The 15,524-nt window shown below is 38.1% G+C and overlaps 1 protein-coding gene across 3 annotated transcripts in view; it reads right to left on the bottom strand.

The window, feature by feature from the left end:
* LOC134536722 (proton channel OtopLc-like) overlaps positions 1-15,524 on the bottom strand; it is a 380,858-nt gene that overhangs the window by 123,481 nt on the left and 241,853 nt on the right. Inside the window, exon 2 of one of the 3 annotated variants that reach the window (XM_063376600.1) lies at positions 13,417-13,602. The exons of the other annotated variants lie outside the window; for them this stretch is intronic. Coding sequence (XP_063232670.1) covers positions 13,417-13,602 — 186 coding nt within the window. The remainder of the gene's footprint in view (positions 1-13,416; positions 13,603-15,524) is intronic. 3 annotated transcript variants of the gene reach the window in all.

The following is a 15,524-nucleotide window of genomic DNA, read 5'->3' on the forward strand; positions in this document are numbered from 1 at the left end:
GTCTACAACTTTCGAGTATCGATTTCGTTACTGTGACAAGATGTCCACGAACAACAGCACGAGAAGATAGATTGTGCCAAGAATCTTTTGCACAAAATGCTAAGCTGTAAAAAGTGTCGCAAGCAATTTACAAGAAATTATACGTTGAAAAAACACTTGAAGTCTTTTCAAGCCACTGGCAGTTTTAAGAACTAACACGGGAAATTTTCCCTTAAAACGGGAATTTTTCTCTCGAAATATGGAGATCTTTTATTTTCCAATTTTTTATTAATATTTTTTGGTGGAATTATTTTTCCTAAAACTGGAAATTGTTGCAGATTTTGGCGAATTTTGGGCAAATTTGGGCAAATTTTGAAGGTCAAAGTCAAGGTCAAATAAAATGGCTGCCGTGAAGTCAGAATCCAAGATGGCGTCGACGATCACTATTCTCAGCCTGAAGCCTGTAGCTGTAGCAGGACCGGCTATTATATACTACTCTTGTTCTTCAGGGCGTGTCAAAACTACATGTGATTATAGACAGGAAAAAGTCGCGGATTGATTTCACAATAGGCCACGATTCTCCATGAAGTCGGGTAAATTACACCTGCTGATTGGTTATTGACTCGTGACATCCTTTGATTGGGATGCCTGTGATTCGAAACTTATTTTTAAAGGGTTTTTGTCATGTAATACGAAAAAAAAAAAATAGTTCGTATGTTTTTACACAGCCCTTATGCAAAATTAATACAACAGACCTGTAATTTTTAATTAAATTCAATGTAGGCTAATATACTAATAACTAAACTTTGGTATAAAAATACACAGTTTTTGAATGAATAAACGATATTTCCAATAGTTTTACACCCATAATGCCCTAGTAAAATTTAATTAACATATAGTACATTAAAATGTTACCAAGGTTTGATAACAATAAAATAACGGGGCGTGTGTGATTATACACAAACAGTAGACTATGCATTTTAAAACACTATTAGCAAGTGTAAAATATCTCACTTTTATCAATGTGTGCCTCCCAGGCAATATTCCTTGCGCAAAACTGCCAAAACATTGTGTAAATTTACACCACATGTAGGTTTAAATTCTAAAAACTCAACATTGGTGTAAAAATACAGTTTGCCATCCAAAATCAATCAATTTTTTTTGGAACCTTTACACTCACAAATAGCGTGACGAAACGGCGTTCACGGGCATTTAAAAAAAAAAAAGCTTTTAAGGGTTTAACTAGTCCTGCATGCGTTCGAGATCATGTTTTATGACAGTGTAGATTGCAAATGTTCGTGTACCGAGTGACCCTTGAATTGGAACAAGCGTATTTACACGCGAAAGAAACGACTTGAAGCCAATGATGAATACCTAAAAAAAAAAAATTAAAAAAAAAAATCCAAAACATTTTTTGAGCGCTCATTGGTCGATAAGAAGGTCTTGTCCTCTGCTACTTGTTTGTAATTGGCTGAGGGTCGTCTAATGCGTGTCAAGAGCTCTGTGCGCCAATCATCGACGCGAGGTAGCTATGCGTGTTTCAAACATACTTTGACTTTCAAAGAATCCGCAAAATAATGGTTGGATTTGTGTTAACAATGTAAACAAAAGAGCTGCTAAGCAACCCGCCTGCTCAGGGGCGTATCTGTGCCAGCGAGGCGGGATGATAAGTGCGACGCTCGCTGGTGCTTCTAGCGCGGTGTCACCTCTAAGCGCAGTCTTCTCGTCGTGCGTACGGCAACTGTGAGATTTGACCGGTAACCATAAAATTATATGGCGGAAGAATGAAGATAAAGGTATACAATGCAAATCCTTTGAGTGATTTCAAGAATCTTTACAGAATGTTTTATGCCTGAAATTATTCTGAAAACACGCGTTTTAGCCATTTCCACTCTTCAAGAAATACAGTTTGAAAACGAAATATGGAAACAGAACTACTTATCCGCCCTCTGTGTAATCTTAAATGTTTTTTTTTTCGTAAACAGACAACAAACGTATTTCTTGAGCAGTTTTCAAATCGCGTGGTTTTTTTCTGAAGTTCTGCACAACCCGTATTTGTAGGGACTATAAAAATTCGCTTTTTCAATGACCTCTAGGACAGACTCTATGTACTCTGGGAAAATACGCCTGCTCATTGGCTACTGGCTCGTGACACCTGTTGACTGAGGACGCTTGTGATTCGATACTTCTTTTGTTGAGTGTTTTTCATTGGCTCAGAGTTACACAGGTGAACTATAGTCAAATCACTGAAGCAACAATGAAGTTGAACGAGAGTGGATTCTATCCTATCGCGAAATGAATCCGCGAATTTTGCCGATCTCTACGTAGAGACCGGAAAAATTTGCGGATTCATTTCGCGATAGACTAGAATCCAAAAACGTTTGCGTCTTTACTGCATCAGTGATTGGTAGGGATAGGAAAAATTCGCGTGTTCATTTCGCGACAGGCTAAAATACAAATAGTTACACCTCAGTGCTGCCTCTGTTATTGGCTCACAACTCACCTGGATGACTCTGGGCCAATTAGAAACGCCCGACCAAAGCTTTATCGAATCACAGGCTGCTACGTTGGGACGTCTCACAAGACGGCAGCCAATGGGTGGGTGGCATTTGACCGAGTGTACGTAGAACTATGGAGTTCATCCTGCAGGTCATTGAACCCGCGAATTTGTCCTATCCCTAGTGATTGGGCCACAGTTTGTCTGAATGACACTTGGCCAATGAAAAACGTTTAACAAAAGAAGTATCGAATCACTAGCGTCACAGTTAACAGGTTACACGAGTCAGTAGCCAACGAGCAGATGTTATTTTCCCGCTTGCATGGAGGATCATGGAGTCTATCCTACAGGTCATTGAAATCGCAGATTTTTTTTCCGGTCTCCGTCTCTACGCGTGTGCGCGCAGTTGTAGGCGTGTCCGTCATTGCACGTTCGGTCAGCCTGAAGGAAGTGGTGTTGGACGGTGTGCGCCGGCACTTCCTGTCCTGGAAGGGGTGGGGTGGGTAGAGGGGGGAAAGGCGGCTGTGGCAAGCACCTCGCGAGTCGTACCTCGAGCAGAGGCTGCTGACTCGTCGACGGCCCGTGCTGCGTCGACGGCTGTCTCCGGTGTCCGCCGGGGGTCGCCTTCCCCCCTCCCCCACGCGGGCGACGACTCTTGTCGTTTCGCGTTGCACAGCATGACGTAGAGACCGGAAAAATTCGCGGATTCATTTCGCGACAGGCTAAAATTACAAATAGTTAATACCCCAGTGGTGCCTCTGCTATTGGCTCACAACTTACCTGGGTGACTCTGGGCCGGTGAGAAACGACCGACCAAAGCTTTATCGAATCACAGGCTGCTACGTTTGGGACGTCTCAGCAGACAGCAGCCAATGGGTGTGTGACATTTCACCGAGTGTACGTAGAACTATGTAGTTCATCCTGCAGGTCATTGAACCCGCGAATGTTTCCGGTCCCTAAGCATGAGTGGGGACTGGGAGGAATCCGCGGTTTCAACGACATCTAGGATAGACTCCACGACCCCCTTCCCTACACACTCGGGCAAATACCACGTGCTCATTGGCTACTGACTTGTGAGACCTGTCAACTGGGGGGTGCTTCCGATTCGATAGTTCTCTGGGTTGAAGGTACTTCAATGGTTAAAAATATTTTCAGATAAACTGTGAGCCAATCACAGAAGCAATATGAAGGTACATTGGTTTGGATTCTAGCGTAACGCTAAATGAATCGGGGTGAATATTTTTCTGTCTATAAGCGTGAGTTGAGACAGGAAAAATTCTCAGATTCATTTCCCAATAGGCCTAAATTAAAACAGTTATAAATTTTGAATGCTTCACGATCCGTCCGGAAGAATGCGGGCCAACGAGAGACCATTAAACAATAAGTATCGACTAGCAGGCTGCACGGAACTGGCACTTCACAAGTCAAGAGCCAATAGGTAGCGGATATTAGTCCGAGTGTATAGAGGACTGTGGAGTCTATCCTAGAGGTCACTGAAACCACGAATTTATCCGGTCCCTGAGCATGAGTAAGGGTAGACAGTTTTTGCGCAAAAAAAAACCCTAATGCTCATTAGACTGTAACAATGTATACTTGCACCACCGGTTTCTTGCATGATTGGCGGCAGTCTGCGAGAGAGAACGTTGCCTTTTTTTTTGACCGAGCCATTCAGGACGCGTTTACTTCCGCACTGAATCACTGTGATTGGTGTTGTGACAGTCGTCGTGTACCTGGAGGAAAGACACCCAATCGCGAAACACAGACGGTGCTACAGTATTTTAACTAATAACTAATCTCGGAATATATTCGCGAAATATGCATGGCCTCAGTAATATCCGACCAAATGGTTAGAAATGGGGAAGGTTTCTTGAAAAATAGAAAAATTGCTATTAACTCCCATAATATGATGAATATCACATCAGTTTGAACGTATTAAAACTCGTAGGGGTAATACCAAGAACGTTTGTCTAAATACATTTCTGATATGACCAACCATCACTGCAAGAGGTGAAAAAAAAAATAAGGGTTGGAGGACAGAAATTTTTTTAACTCCGTTTACATTATCTGTAAATGGAACAAATTTTTATCTAAAGCATTTGACTAAAACAATTTTTGGTAAAACGAACCAATGAAGAAACGGTATAAAAACAGGGGGAGAATTTAAATAAATCATACATTCCTTCGCATATACACTATTAAATCCATTTTAATTTATTGTAAAACCATAAATTTTATCTACAACTTAGGTCTGAAATAATTTTTATACGACCATTTGTCAATGAAAGGGGTGCAAAATAACAGAGGTTCAAGGACAATAAAATAAAAAACTCCCTTAGTAATTACATTATTAAATCCGTTCAAATTGTTTGTAAGACGTATAAATACTATCTACGAATTTTTTTTTAATAAATTTTTGATAAAACTAACCATTGCTGCAAAGGGTGGATAAAGAGTGGTTAAAAAACAAAAATTCATAACTAACTTAGTAATCGCACCAATAAATCCGTTCAGATTGTTTGTAAATCTTATAATTTGTATCTAAAACTTTGTCTCAAACAATTTTTGATAATACAAACAATTATATGAAGGGGTTGAAAAAAACCTTTGTTGGAATAAGAAAATAAATAAAACTTCACTGACATGTGCGCTATCGAAACCAATCTTTGTTTTTGTTTAACTTTATAAATATTGTACAAAACTTTTGTTAAAATTATTATTTCTTTCTAATCAACCATTACTTCAAGGGGTGGGAATAACAAGGTTAGAAAGTAAGTAACCTATCAAATCCGTTATAATTTATTGTATGAATCCTAAACTTTATCTAAAACTTTGGCTAAACAAAATTCTTTATGAACCGGATTATCACCGTAAAAACAGGGGTTCATATTAAAAAAAAAATTCTTAGTATCAAATCTGTTAGAATTTATTTAAAACGATCTTATTATTATCTTAAAACTTCGTGCAAAGCAAATTTTTAAAAGACCGCGTTATTAGTACAAGGTATAGAAAAAAAAATTTGAAGGTCAAAAATGTTGAATAATTACTTTAGTTGGCATAATTTTGTAATTCGTTCTAAGATTATAAATGCTGGATTCATTTAGTTAAAAAAAAAATCCATATTTTCGCTGCATGAAAAATTAGAAAATGTTATATCGATCATTTTGGAATATTGGAGAACATAAATATGTTATGTAAATTAAGTTCTTAAAATGATCCTGAATTTTATAAAAGTTTCCAAAATATTTCCAGAATAAATAGGTACTTCGAAATCTACCTACGCCTGTAGACTGTGCCGAAAGGGATTTTTTTTTTAAATTCAAAGGGTAGTGAAAATATTTTATATGGAATATTAAGCGTCAGATATTATTTACTTAACGTTATATACAGTAACCACAAAAAATTTTTAGCTGTTGTAAAATAATTTCATTAAATAGTTTAATGTTAAATACAATACTTTCAATAAAGTTTGTTGGCATAATTTCACGACAGCGACAAGTTTGGAGGCGCCTGTAAAACTTTATTAAAACATTTTCCAGGTGCGCTTGGTGTACCTTTTTAAATACTTCCGCTATTATTTAAAATCAACTTCATTGGCTCGTGCCAATGTTGGGAAGCTCTTTAGCCCATAAGCAGAGAGTTGGAAAATTCGAGGATTCAGTGACATTCAGGGTAGACTACACTGTCCTCTGTACACTCGAGCAAATAACGCCAGTTGGTTGGTTGCTGACTTGTGAGCAGTCTCAACTGGGTTGTCTGTAATTGGATACTTTCTTTGGTTGAGGGTTTCTCATTGGCCCAGAGCCCTCCACGTGAACCGGGAGCCAATAGAGAAAGCAGTTTTTTTTAGTTTAGCCTATCGCGAAATGAATACGCGAATTTTTTTAGGTCTCTGCTCAGAAGTTGCTCACATATCCCCCCCCCCCTTTTTTTTAAATCCAACATTCTTCGGTTTGGTATCTTCTGTAGTTAGGCACTGAATTAGTCGATCAAGCGTTCAGGTCTTTACGGGTGAATTGGGGCTTCTTTTTTTTTTTAAAACCTAATCGGCAGTTCGCGCTATACTGCGCTGCTCGCGTTTTCGGTTCGCTCGGTGTTTTTCATGACTGTCAGTTTTCATTTCCTTAAAGTGTCTCCCGTTTTCTGGCGGGTTACACGGTTCGTATACAGACGTTAACATACGTTAACTTGAAGGCTCGTTTGTAATTTTCCTTGCCTGAGAGCAGCTTTTTACAACTCGGTGCATTAGCCCCGCGAATGTCGCTAAACAAGCCAAATCAGAGAAAACCCAATATTTTAAGCTATAAAAATAGCTGCGCCTATATACGCAATTCTACGCGTGGATAGTTTTTTTTTTATGGATGTGCGGATTTTAAATAATACATGTTGTTATCAACGCCCTGCACTGAGGATGTTGGACATTATTTAAACGTGATTTCTTTGATAGTTTAACCTTGGGTCAAAATAGTTGTAAACCGGTTGAGTTGTCTGAACGTGTCTCTTAAAGGGGAAAAAAATGTTGGCAGCGTGAAGATAACGGTACACACACGCGCGTGTTACAAGTCATAGCTTCTTACGCGATTGACTGCGAGTGAGTCTGATCTCTGTAATCGAACAAATGTAAGATGGTGACATGGATAAACATAATTGTAGGATCATCACGACTCAGATAAATTAATTAATAAAATTGATGCTGTTAAAGGTTAATCCACTGCCTACATACTGCTAAGAAGCGCTCATTAGCAGAGGAGTTCAAATAAAACATTAATAAATAATAATATTTCGGAATAATGTAGTATTTTACCATAAGTTCCTTTTGGCTAAACACCTGAAATAAATTGGTCAACCATAATATAGTCTACTGAATTCTGAACGGTTAGACAAAGTGAGACAATACCTATCCAACCATTTTTACAACTAATTTCTAAGACAAATTTGTATCGATGTAGTAAAAAAAAAATAGTAGAACTTTAAGTAAATGTATGAAACGTACAAAATACTAATAACTTACCTCAGCAAGCAAGTTCATCTAGCTCCGAACTTGTAACAAACATTAACACATATATTATTTTCTATAGCCACGGGTCGCAAGACATTTTTCCAAACCGGCATCAGGTTTCGTAAGACGTGCGTTAAATTAATTTGATTAGACTTTCATTTCTACTTATTTGCTTGCGTTAAATAAATGCTTCTAAAAAACTTTATACATTTAGTCAGACGTTTTAAAAGTAACAGTGATACTATCAATGCCATAGTTAATTTTTGTAATAAGTATCAGTAAAAATAGTTAAGGATTTATAATAGGAATTAAAACAGGGGACAAATAATGTCATATTTATCTCGACGAAAACGAACGATATTCTTCCAGTTGGCAAATTATTAGCCTGCTCGTTAAGAAAAAATAAATGGCTGAATAAGTTAACACCACTAAAATAAGATTTCGTTATAATAGGTACTTCAGTGGTGTGCGTTTTGAAAACAACAAAATTCTGATTGGTTGGGATTATTCAACTTTAAAGTATATTTACATCAGAGCGATAAAAGCAGAAAACATTGTATTGGTTTCAACAGCATTGTTCTATTACAATTATAAATCGTTTAATATTTAATCACGAAATGGCTTTTTTGAACGAAAAAATGACTCATAAAAAGATTTTCAAAGATCATACCATGGTGTCTATCGATAGAATCATTCCAACCGAATTGATTTCCAAAAATTTAATTTATAGCCATGTGAAAGTCAATGACTTCACATTGGAAACTATTTGTGGTAGCCAGTCACATTAATAATTTTAGGAAAAATTTTAAAAATTTAAAGATAAAATTAAAAAAAATAAAGTGCTATTGTTTCTCTCTCTTACCTCTTGATTTGAAACATTTGCTGAAAATGGCTGGCATACACTGTATTTTTTTTTGTACATGGAACATAAATATTCTTTGTAAATTTACGTATGTTTGTAAAATATTATAAAATCATGCGCCAATATTCTTAAGAAATACTCAGTATTATTTCGAAAAAAAATATATTTCATAAATGTTTGTTCTGTGTAGACCACCGTGATAGAGAATTACGTAGGTTCGGATGACGTCACGAGTCAGTTGTCGAATCCAGGCAGTTTCACGAATAACACGACGGTGTGTGGAGGGGGGACGCTTGGTGAGAAGAAGGGAGAAGGGAGAAAGAAAAGGTATATGTATGACGGACGGGAGGAGGGGCAGAACGGTAAACGCGCCCCGCTAACTAGTGTCGCTATGTGCTCGGCTGCGTCCCACGCCGGCTCCGCGCTGTACCGTTCCTGGCATTGTGCTCACGGGCCGGCCACTTCCCCGCATCAGCATGCACGGCCGGCCTCCGTTCCCTTTTGCACAGCGTCCGCAGTCTGCCTCGCGCTCAGATAGCAGTACACTGACCGGCTTGCCGACATCACAATTATTGTTTAGTTTAATTGTACTATTTGTTGGTTATTCTAAGAATATTAAATAGAGTTTTTACAGCATTAGTGAAGTTGTATATGCATTCTAAAAAAATAAAGTATATATATAAATTGTAAACACAAATTAACCTAATATTGTTTCACACGCGAAACTATTTATAACAGTCTCGGTCACTATTAACAACTAGCCATACCGTTAAAAATGTCATATGGTAAAAAAAAAAAAAAAGCAAAATCCTTCATATTAAATGGTATAAAATAACTTGTAAACAAAACTGGTTGAAAACCAAGATGGAGTCTTTAAGTTAAGTTGCATTAAAAATAAAAATATTTAATATTATTAGATGACGCTCGGAAAGTATTTATCATACCAAATTTTAATTTACAAAATCAAAAATGTAAGTACACTTTAAAAAAAAAATTGTTCTTTCCACAGCTAAGCTGTGTCTGAAACTGATGTGCTCTTTGCGCGGCAAGAGAGCTCACTGAAACAAGTAGCAGTTACCGTGCGCTGGAGTGAGAGAGTGAATGTCCGTGCAAACCAGGGACCGGCCTCGCTGCAGCTGAACGCAGCGAAGGTTCACACACCTCCGCACCACCACCGAGCTCAAATATGTGTTCGCCAGGTATGTGAACTACAGTGACAACAATAACTTGACACTGTGAAAACAATAAAATTATGAACGAGTATTTTTCATTACTCGTCAGATATGCGTAACATCTAACCTCGGTGACTAGCAAATTCGCATGTTCTCATGTTTAAAATAAACTTATAATACTAAACTCAGACACGACGTTCAACGTATAATTCTTTAAAAATAATGCTGGGCGTGATAAATATATACGAAAATTGTGTTTTCAACTACATTTCTTGACGCTAATCACACGTAGTTCCCAAATCCGCCGCAAGAATTCGCTGCCGGAGCAGCTACGTCGATGATCGAATATTTCGGTTTGCAGAGCGAAAATTTTAAACTGTGTATGTAATGAAACGGCTCCGATAAAAGTGAAAACGTCATGAAATAATACTATACCCCTGCTTATAAAAATACTGTCCATTTTGTAAAAATGTATTACAAATTTAATACTATAAAGTTTCTCTTTGGCTTTGTGTACATTGGCACGCGCCATTTGCCACAGATGGCAGCACCGACGTTCACTTCAGTGTACGAACAGACTGAAACGCTCCATTCCTATCCCCTCTTCCCTCGTCACTAGTTACCTCCAAGTCCACCACTCAGAAAACAATTTTTCCTCCACATTCACAAATGTGTCTTTTGGTAACCAGTTAACAAGAAATAGTTTGTAATGCCAAAATAAAGTTATTGTAAAGTAGTACAACACATGGCTATGGTAAATTTTATATGTTTGAAATACGTGTTCTGAGATAATACTGAGATTTTATTACAAAAATTGGCACAAAATTATATATATTTTTTCATTCAAGCATTTTTTTTAAAATCATGGAAAAAAATTATCGAACTTTCATTAACTTGACTTTATTATGTGTGCATTTAATACTGGAAAAGCTATTGAGAGAAAGGTTTAAAAATAACTTTAATATGATATTAGAGGTACTGGGTCAACACAAAGAAAAATTACCGAGTAAGAATTCTAACCCAGTATTAACTGCGAAAATATTTTTGTAGTGAACCAGTTGTTTCTAAGTAAATGTACAAATTTACAAACATCTGTAATTTTACACGAATATTCCGGTTCGATCTACAAAAAGAAAGTTGCGGTGCACACAACTTATAATTCAATCATTTATTTCACATCACAGATGACACTGTTAGAAATCACAGTTAATTTTCGGACTTATCAACAACGCCGTTTTCGTAGAATCTACACCGGGTTCGAAGATCCTAATTCTGTGTGTGCTCTGTTGTACGCAGGGGAAACATGTACGAGAAACCTTGCACGAGAAAAGGAGAATTGAGAGGTTTTGCTGGAGACTTGAACAGTTATCAAAGGTTTCGTTAATAATCCAAGATGGTTAATGTACAAACTTAGTGCACTCTGAACCCACAAACAAACGAAGTTCCCAGGATAACTTGTGACCCATGTTATTCGTAAACGTAAGTATTTTAAACAATAAAGAGATTTATATAGACCAGCATTCGCGTCATATTAGATCACTTGAAAAAAAATTTATGTGGTTTTTGGGAGTCTTTTGTTTCTGGGAATGTCAAAACTAATGCAGTTAAACTGTAAAATGATATGCCTTTAAACTTCCCGTCAGTAAATAACGTGAGTTGTGTGAATTATGTGTATGCATTGAAAGTGAACTGTGTCATTACTGTGTTGTGTAATGTATAGAATTTGGCTCTTACAAGTCTAAGTAATTTTTCTAACAACTCATCAATTGCTGTGTTTGTTGGAATATCTATATTGCCATTCAAAGTTGATTACAGAATTGACTATAGTTTTAATTACCTAATAAATTCATTTTACAATATTTCTCTATATTAGTCTGGTAAGCACCATTGCAGTGTTTACCATTTATTTAATATTGTTTATTTTTATGGTACCAAACCATATAAGACAATCTGAATTAGGTATAGAAAAGTTAATCTGTCAACCTAAGTATTTGTCAGAGCTCGTTATAACTCACACCCAGTAAAAAAAAATAGTGTCGTAAATAAAAAATGCGAAACAAGTTAAATAAATCATTAGCATATATTTACCTATTTATAAAACTTATATAGATATGCTAAGCATAATGTATATATAGGTAGTGAATATTTGCATAATTTAGGGCACAACTGTATATGTAAACTTAAGCATGTGTGTTTATCCACAGAGCATGAGTTTGCGATAGGAAATTTTGATTTACTCTGTTTGCTCCTGGTTGTTTCTGGGGAAAAAGTTGATTGGTTTTCTCCGTTTAGTCCTGTTTATTTATGGCAAAACTTATTGGTTTTTTTCTCCGTGTGCTCCTGGTTATTGTTGAGAAATCAACCCTCCATCGATATTTTTTACTTACACTTACTCCACTGTTTTTCTGGATATGAGATACAAATCCTATGTTAAAGTAGCGAAGTATTTGCTTTAGTAATTTTTACACAATAACATTCATGAAACAGTATTTTACTCTGAAAGGAGACCGTTTAGTATTTTTTTTTTTCGTAAGTCAAAATTGAATTTTTTTGATTTACGACAATATTCACACAATGGTCATGCAATGGGGAATTTTGTCCATAATATCTGTTCACCTTCATCGTTGTGTTCGTATACTTGTTGCGTTGTCCAGGTTTTGTTGTCTGCCTGCATTCACTGTTGTTGTTGAAACTGTCTTGTGGTTGTTAGCTCACTGTGTTCGTCTGCGCTGTTATTATTATTTTCATGAAAAATTCCTTCCACGGACTTTTAGTGCTGTCTGATATTCAAGTTTGAATATGTTCGTCTGTGGGGTCGTCGTAGCGTCGCCCACAATACCTGTAGGTACATCGTTTGGTTTTATGTGATTGCCATCAGCCGATTTAGGCTTGTTCCCTGTGGGTTTCATGTTTTCATTTTTATTCTTGATTTGCGTTCTTGATTTTTTATTTAAATGTCAAGAAATGCTATTATAACAATATTTTACTGGGTGTGCGATAAACTGCAACGTAGGAATGGAGTCTTCGTAAATTTAAATACATTTGAAACGCAGTGGTTGAAGGATGGGTTCACACATACACAAAATAAAGGTAATAAAGAATAAATCAGGAAAGTGCATCACTGGGATGATGCAGGAGAGAGAAAAAAACAATTAAGGAGTAGTTGGGGGGGGGGGGGGGGAGATGAAAACCTTTTGTTGTTGGTAATTTTTGATTATTGACGTGACAATATCTAATAAATCGATAAACGCCGGCTGCACGCACGAAAAAGTGTCCCGTAAAGCACGTTGTCCCGTTACGCTGTGTCCCGTTACGCTCATTGTACGCTTGCGCCGCATCTATCTCTCTTCCACTCGATTGGAACAACCAACGATTTGACTTTTTCGAGGCACATTAAACTTGAAACACTCCCATTCGTTTCCTACTTTTCCTCTTAATCGTCCTATTCTTAACAGAATAACACAGATTGGAAGAAGTTAAATAGCAAACACGTATAAAAGTTATAGTTAAAATAATCTTTTCGTTAAAGTAATAAACATATTTGAATTAATGAGTGCAAATAAAAGTAAATTTGTCAAATAAATTGTAGATTTCATTTCACTCCTTCTTTGTATCCATACAAAATAGTGATAATTCAATAAAAATGATTCAATTTTATTCATAAAAGAATGCAATCATTTCATCAATGTTTTGTTATGACGTCACGTTAAAATATCGTCCGTAAACCGACTTGACAGACAACCAATTTTTTTTTTTTTTAGGAATTGGAGGGGAGGAGGTGTTACATACCCCATCCTCCCTTCACAACCTACGTCAACTCTGGAGTCTGGATGTCGTGGTTGCGTGCCGCATGCTGCCTGCCTGCATGCTACAGACGCACAGAGAGCAGGTAGTTGAGACGGCGACTCACCTCCCCAGCTCTGCGGCCACACGTCAGCGATGGACGGCCCGCCGCCCTGCAGGCGCCAGTTCTCGCGCCCCGGGTCCTGCAGGTCCTCTTGCAGGTCCTCCTGCAGGTCCTCCGGAGAGTCGCGGCGGTACGGCCCCACCAGCCCCACGGCGGGCGTCGAAGCCTGGGCGCCCGGGCCCGGCAGCGCTGCGCTCCCCCACCCCCCAGCCCGTCACTCCCTGCTCCCTCGCCGAGACACGTCCGTACAAGCACCGAGACAGCGCTCGTCATTCCCTACCGTGTTATTGTTCACATTACAAAGCCTGTGCAGTGAAGCGGCTCCAGAAAGAGGGGGGGGGGGGGCGGTGCGGGGCGATAGCCCCTCCCGAGACCAATTTCATTGATTACTGCATATTCATGTTTACTTAAATATTTAATTTCACACGTTAAACTTTCATCTCATCAAAAGGTTGCACGGAGCTTCCAAAGGTTCTGTATTTGAAACCCTGGAATTTGTGAATAATATTTACAAAGCCAATATCTGACCACTTTCTTTCTTTTTTTTTTGCAACTACGACCTTTCTTTGTGCGATAGCCCCTGCCGAAAAAGTCATCCCGAAGCCGCCATTGATGCCCTGTGCACTGAAGCGGCCCGCCGCCATCTTGTGCTTTAAATTGCGTTGCCGATCGTGCGGTTCTCCATCTACAAGAATTTGGATTTGGGATTTTTTGTGACCCAGTGGAAGGTAAATAAAATTTTTAAAAAAAAAGTAGTTGTCCATATGTGCATCCATGCTCAACCGCGGAAACCTTGAAAAGGATATGATTTTTTTTTTTTTTTTTTTTTTAAAGCAGTATCGCGGTGCGGAGTGCTGATAATATGTAAGAAAAGGAATTAATACGTTTGTTATACGATATGACAATTCTTTTCTTACGTCAGTTTGCGTGTTGTCGCACGTAGCATACGCTATCATACTGCTAAAAATATTAAAACAAATCCCTGTCAAGGGTTGACGCTTGCGTTTGGATGCACAATAGGGACTCACGTATTTGTTTTTTATTATTATTATTTACCTGCCACTGCGTCACAAAATCCAAATAAAAAAGGTATACAAGCACTCATACATGGAGAGCCACAGGGTGAAGTTGCTAGACTAAATCACAACATGCTGGCAGCTACATCACTACACAGGCTTCCTAATGTAAACTGCGAACGGTGATTTCTCAGAAACCTGTAGGATATGTAAACTCTGTTTTCAGGGTAAATAAAGGAACGTCTCTACTATTCGAAAGAAAAAACGGTTTTTCCTAATTTCATTACTTTACTTACAGAAAAACCGCGACGTGAAATTTTTACGAACACATCACTCATAACCGCCATTCGTCTCTTTGCATGCAGAAATATTACTGCCCTCCTTCCAGTGAGCATTAGGAGTAAGCAGGGACCGGAAATATTCGTGTTTTTTTTAACTCGCGATAGGTTTAAATTCAAATGCATACACCTCCAATTTGCTTCCGCTTTTGGCACACAGTTCATAGGGCATACTCTCGGCGAATGAGAAACCCTCAACTAAAGAAGTTCCGAACACTAGCTAACAAGTTGAGACGTCTCACCAGTCGGCAGCCAATGAACAGGCGACATTTCATCGAGCATACATACGACTGTGGAGTCTATCCTATGTGTAAATGAAAACGGGAATAAGCAGAGAGAGACCTGCCTGTAAAATTCGCGGATTCATTTCGCGATAGGATAGAGTCCAAATACTTTTGACATTATTTTGCTTCAGCGATTGGGCCACAGTTTATCTGAAGGACTCTGGGCCAATGAAAAATTTTTAACAGAAGAATTAGCGAATCACGATCATTCCAGTCAACAGGTGTTACGATTCGGTAACCAATCGGCAGATGTAATTTGCACGAGTGCATAGAGGATCATGGAGTCTTATCCTTTAGGGATTTGAAATCGCGAATTTTACAGGTCTCTAAGAATAAGATACGAATTTCCGGTAGTGTTTGAGGTGGTTGTTTGGATCCAGCGAGGGGCATGTAATGCTCGCTCTGTAGTAGACTGCAATAAGGTGCTTGTAAGTGGCGGCCGTCTGCGAGAGAAGTAGGCTGTCACCCTGTTG

The sequence above is a fragment of the Bacillus rossius genome, chromosome 11 (genome assembly GCF_032445375.1).
Source record: "Bacillus rossius redtenbacheri isolate Brsri chromosome 11, Brsri_v3, whole genome shotgun sequence".
In the NCBI taxonomy this organism is placed as follows: domain Eukaryota; kingdom Metazoa; phylum Arthropoda; class Insecta; order Phasmatodea; family Bacillidae; genus Bacillus; species Bacillus rossius.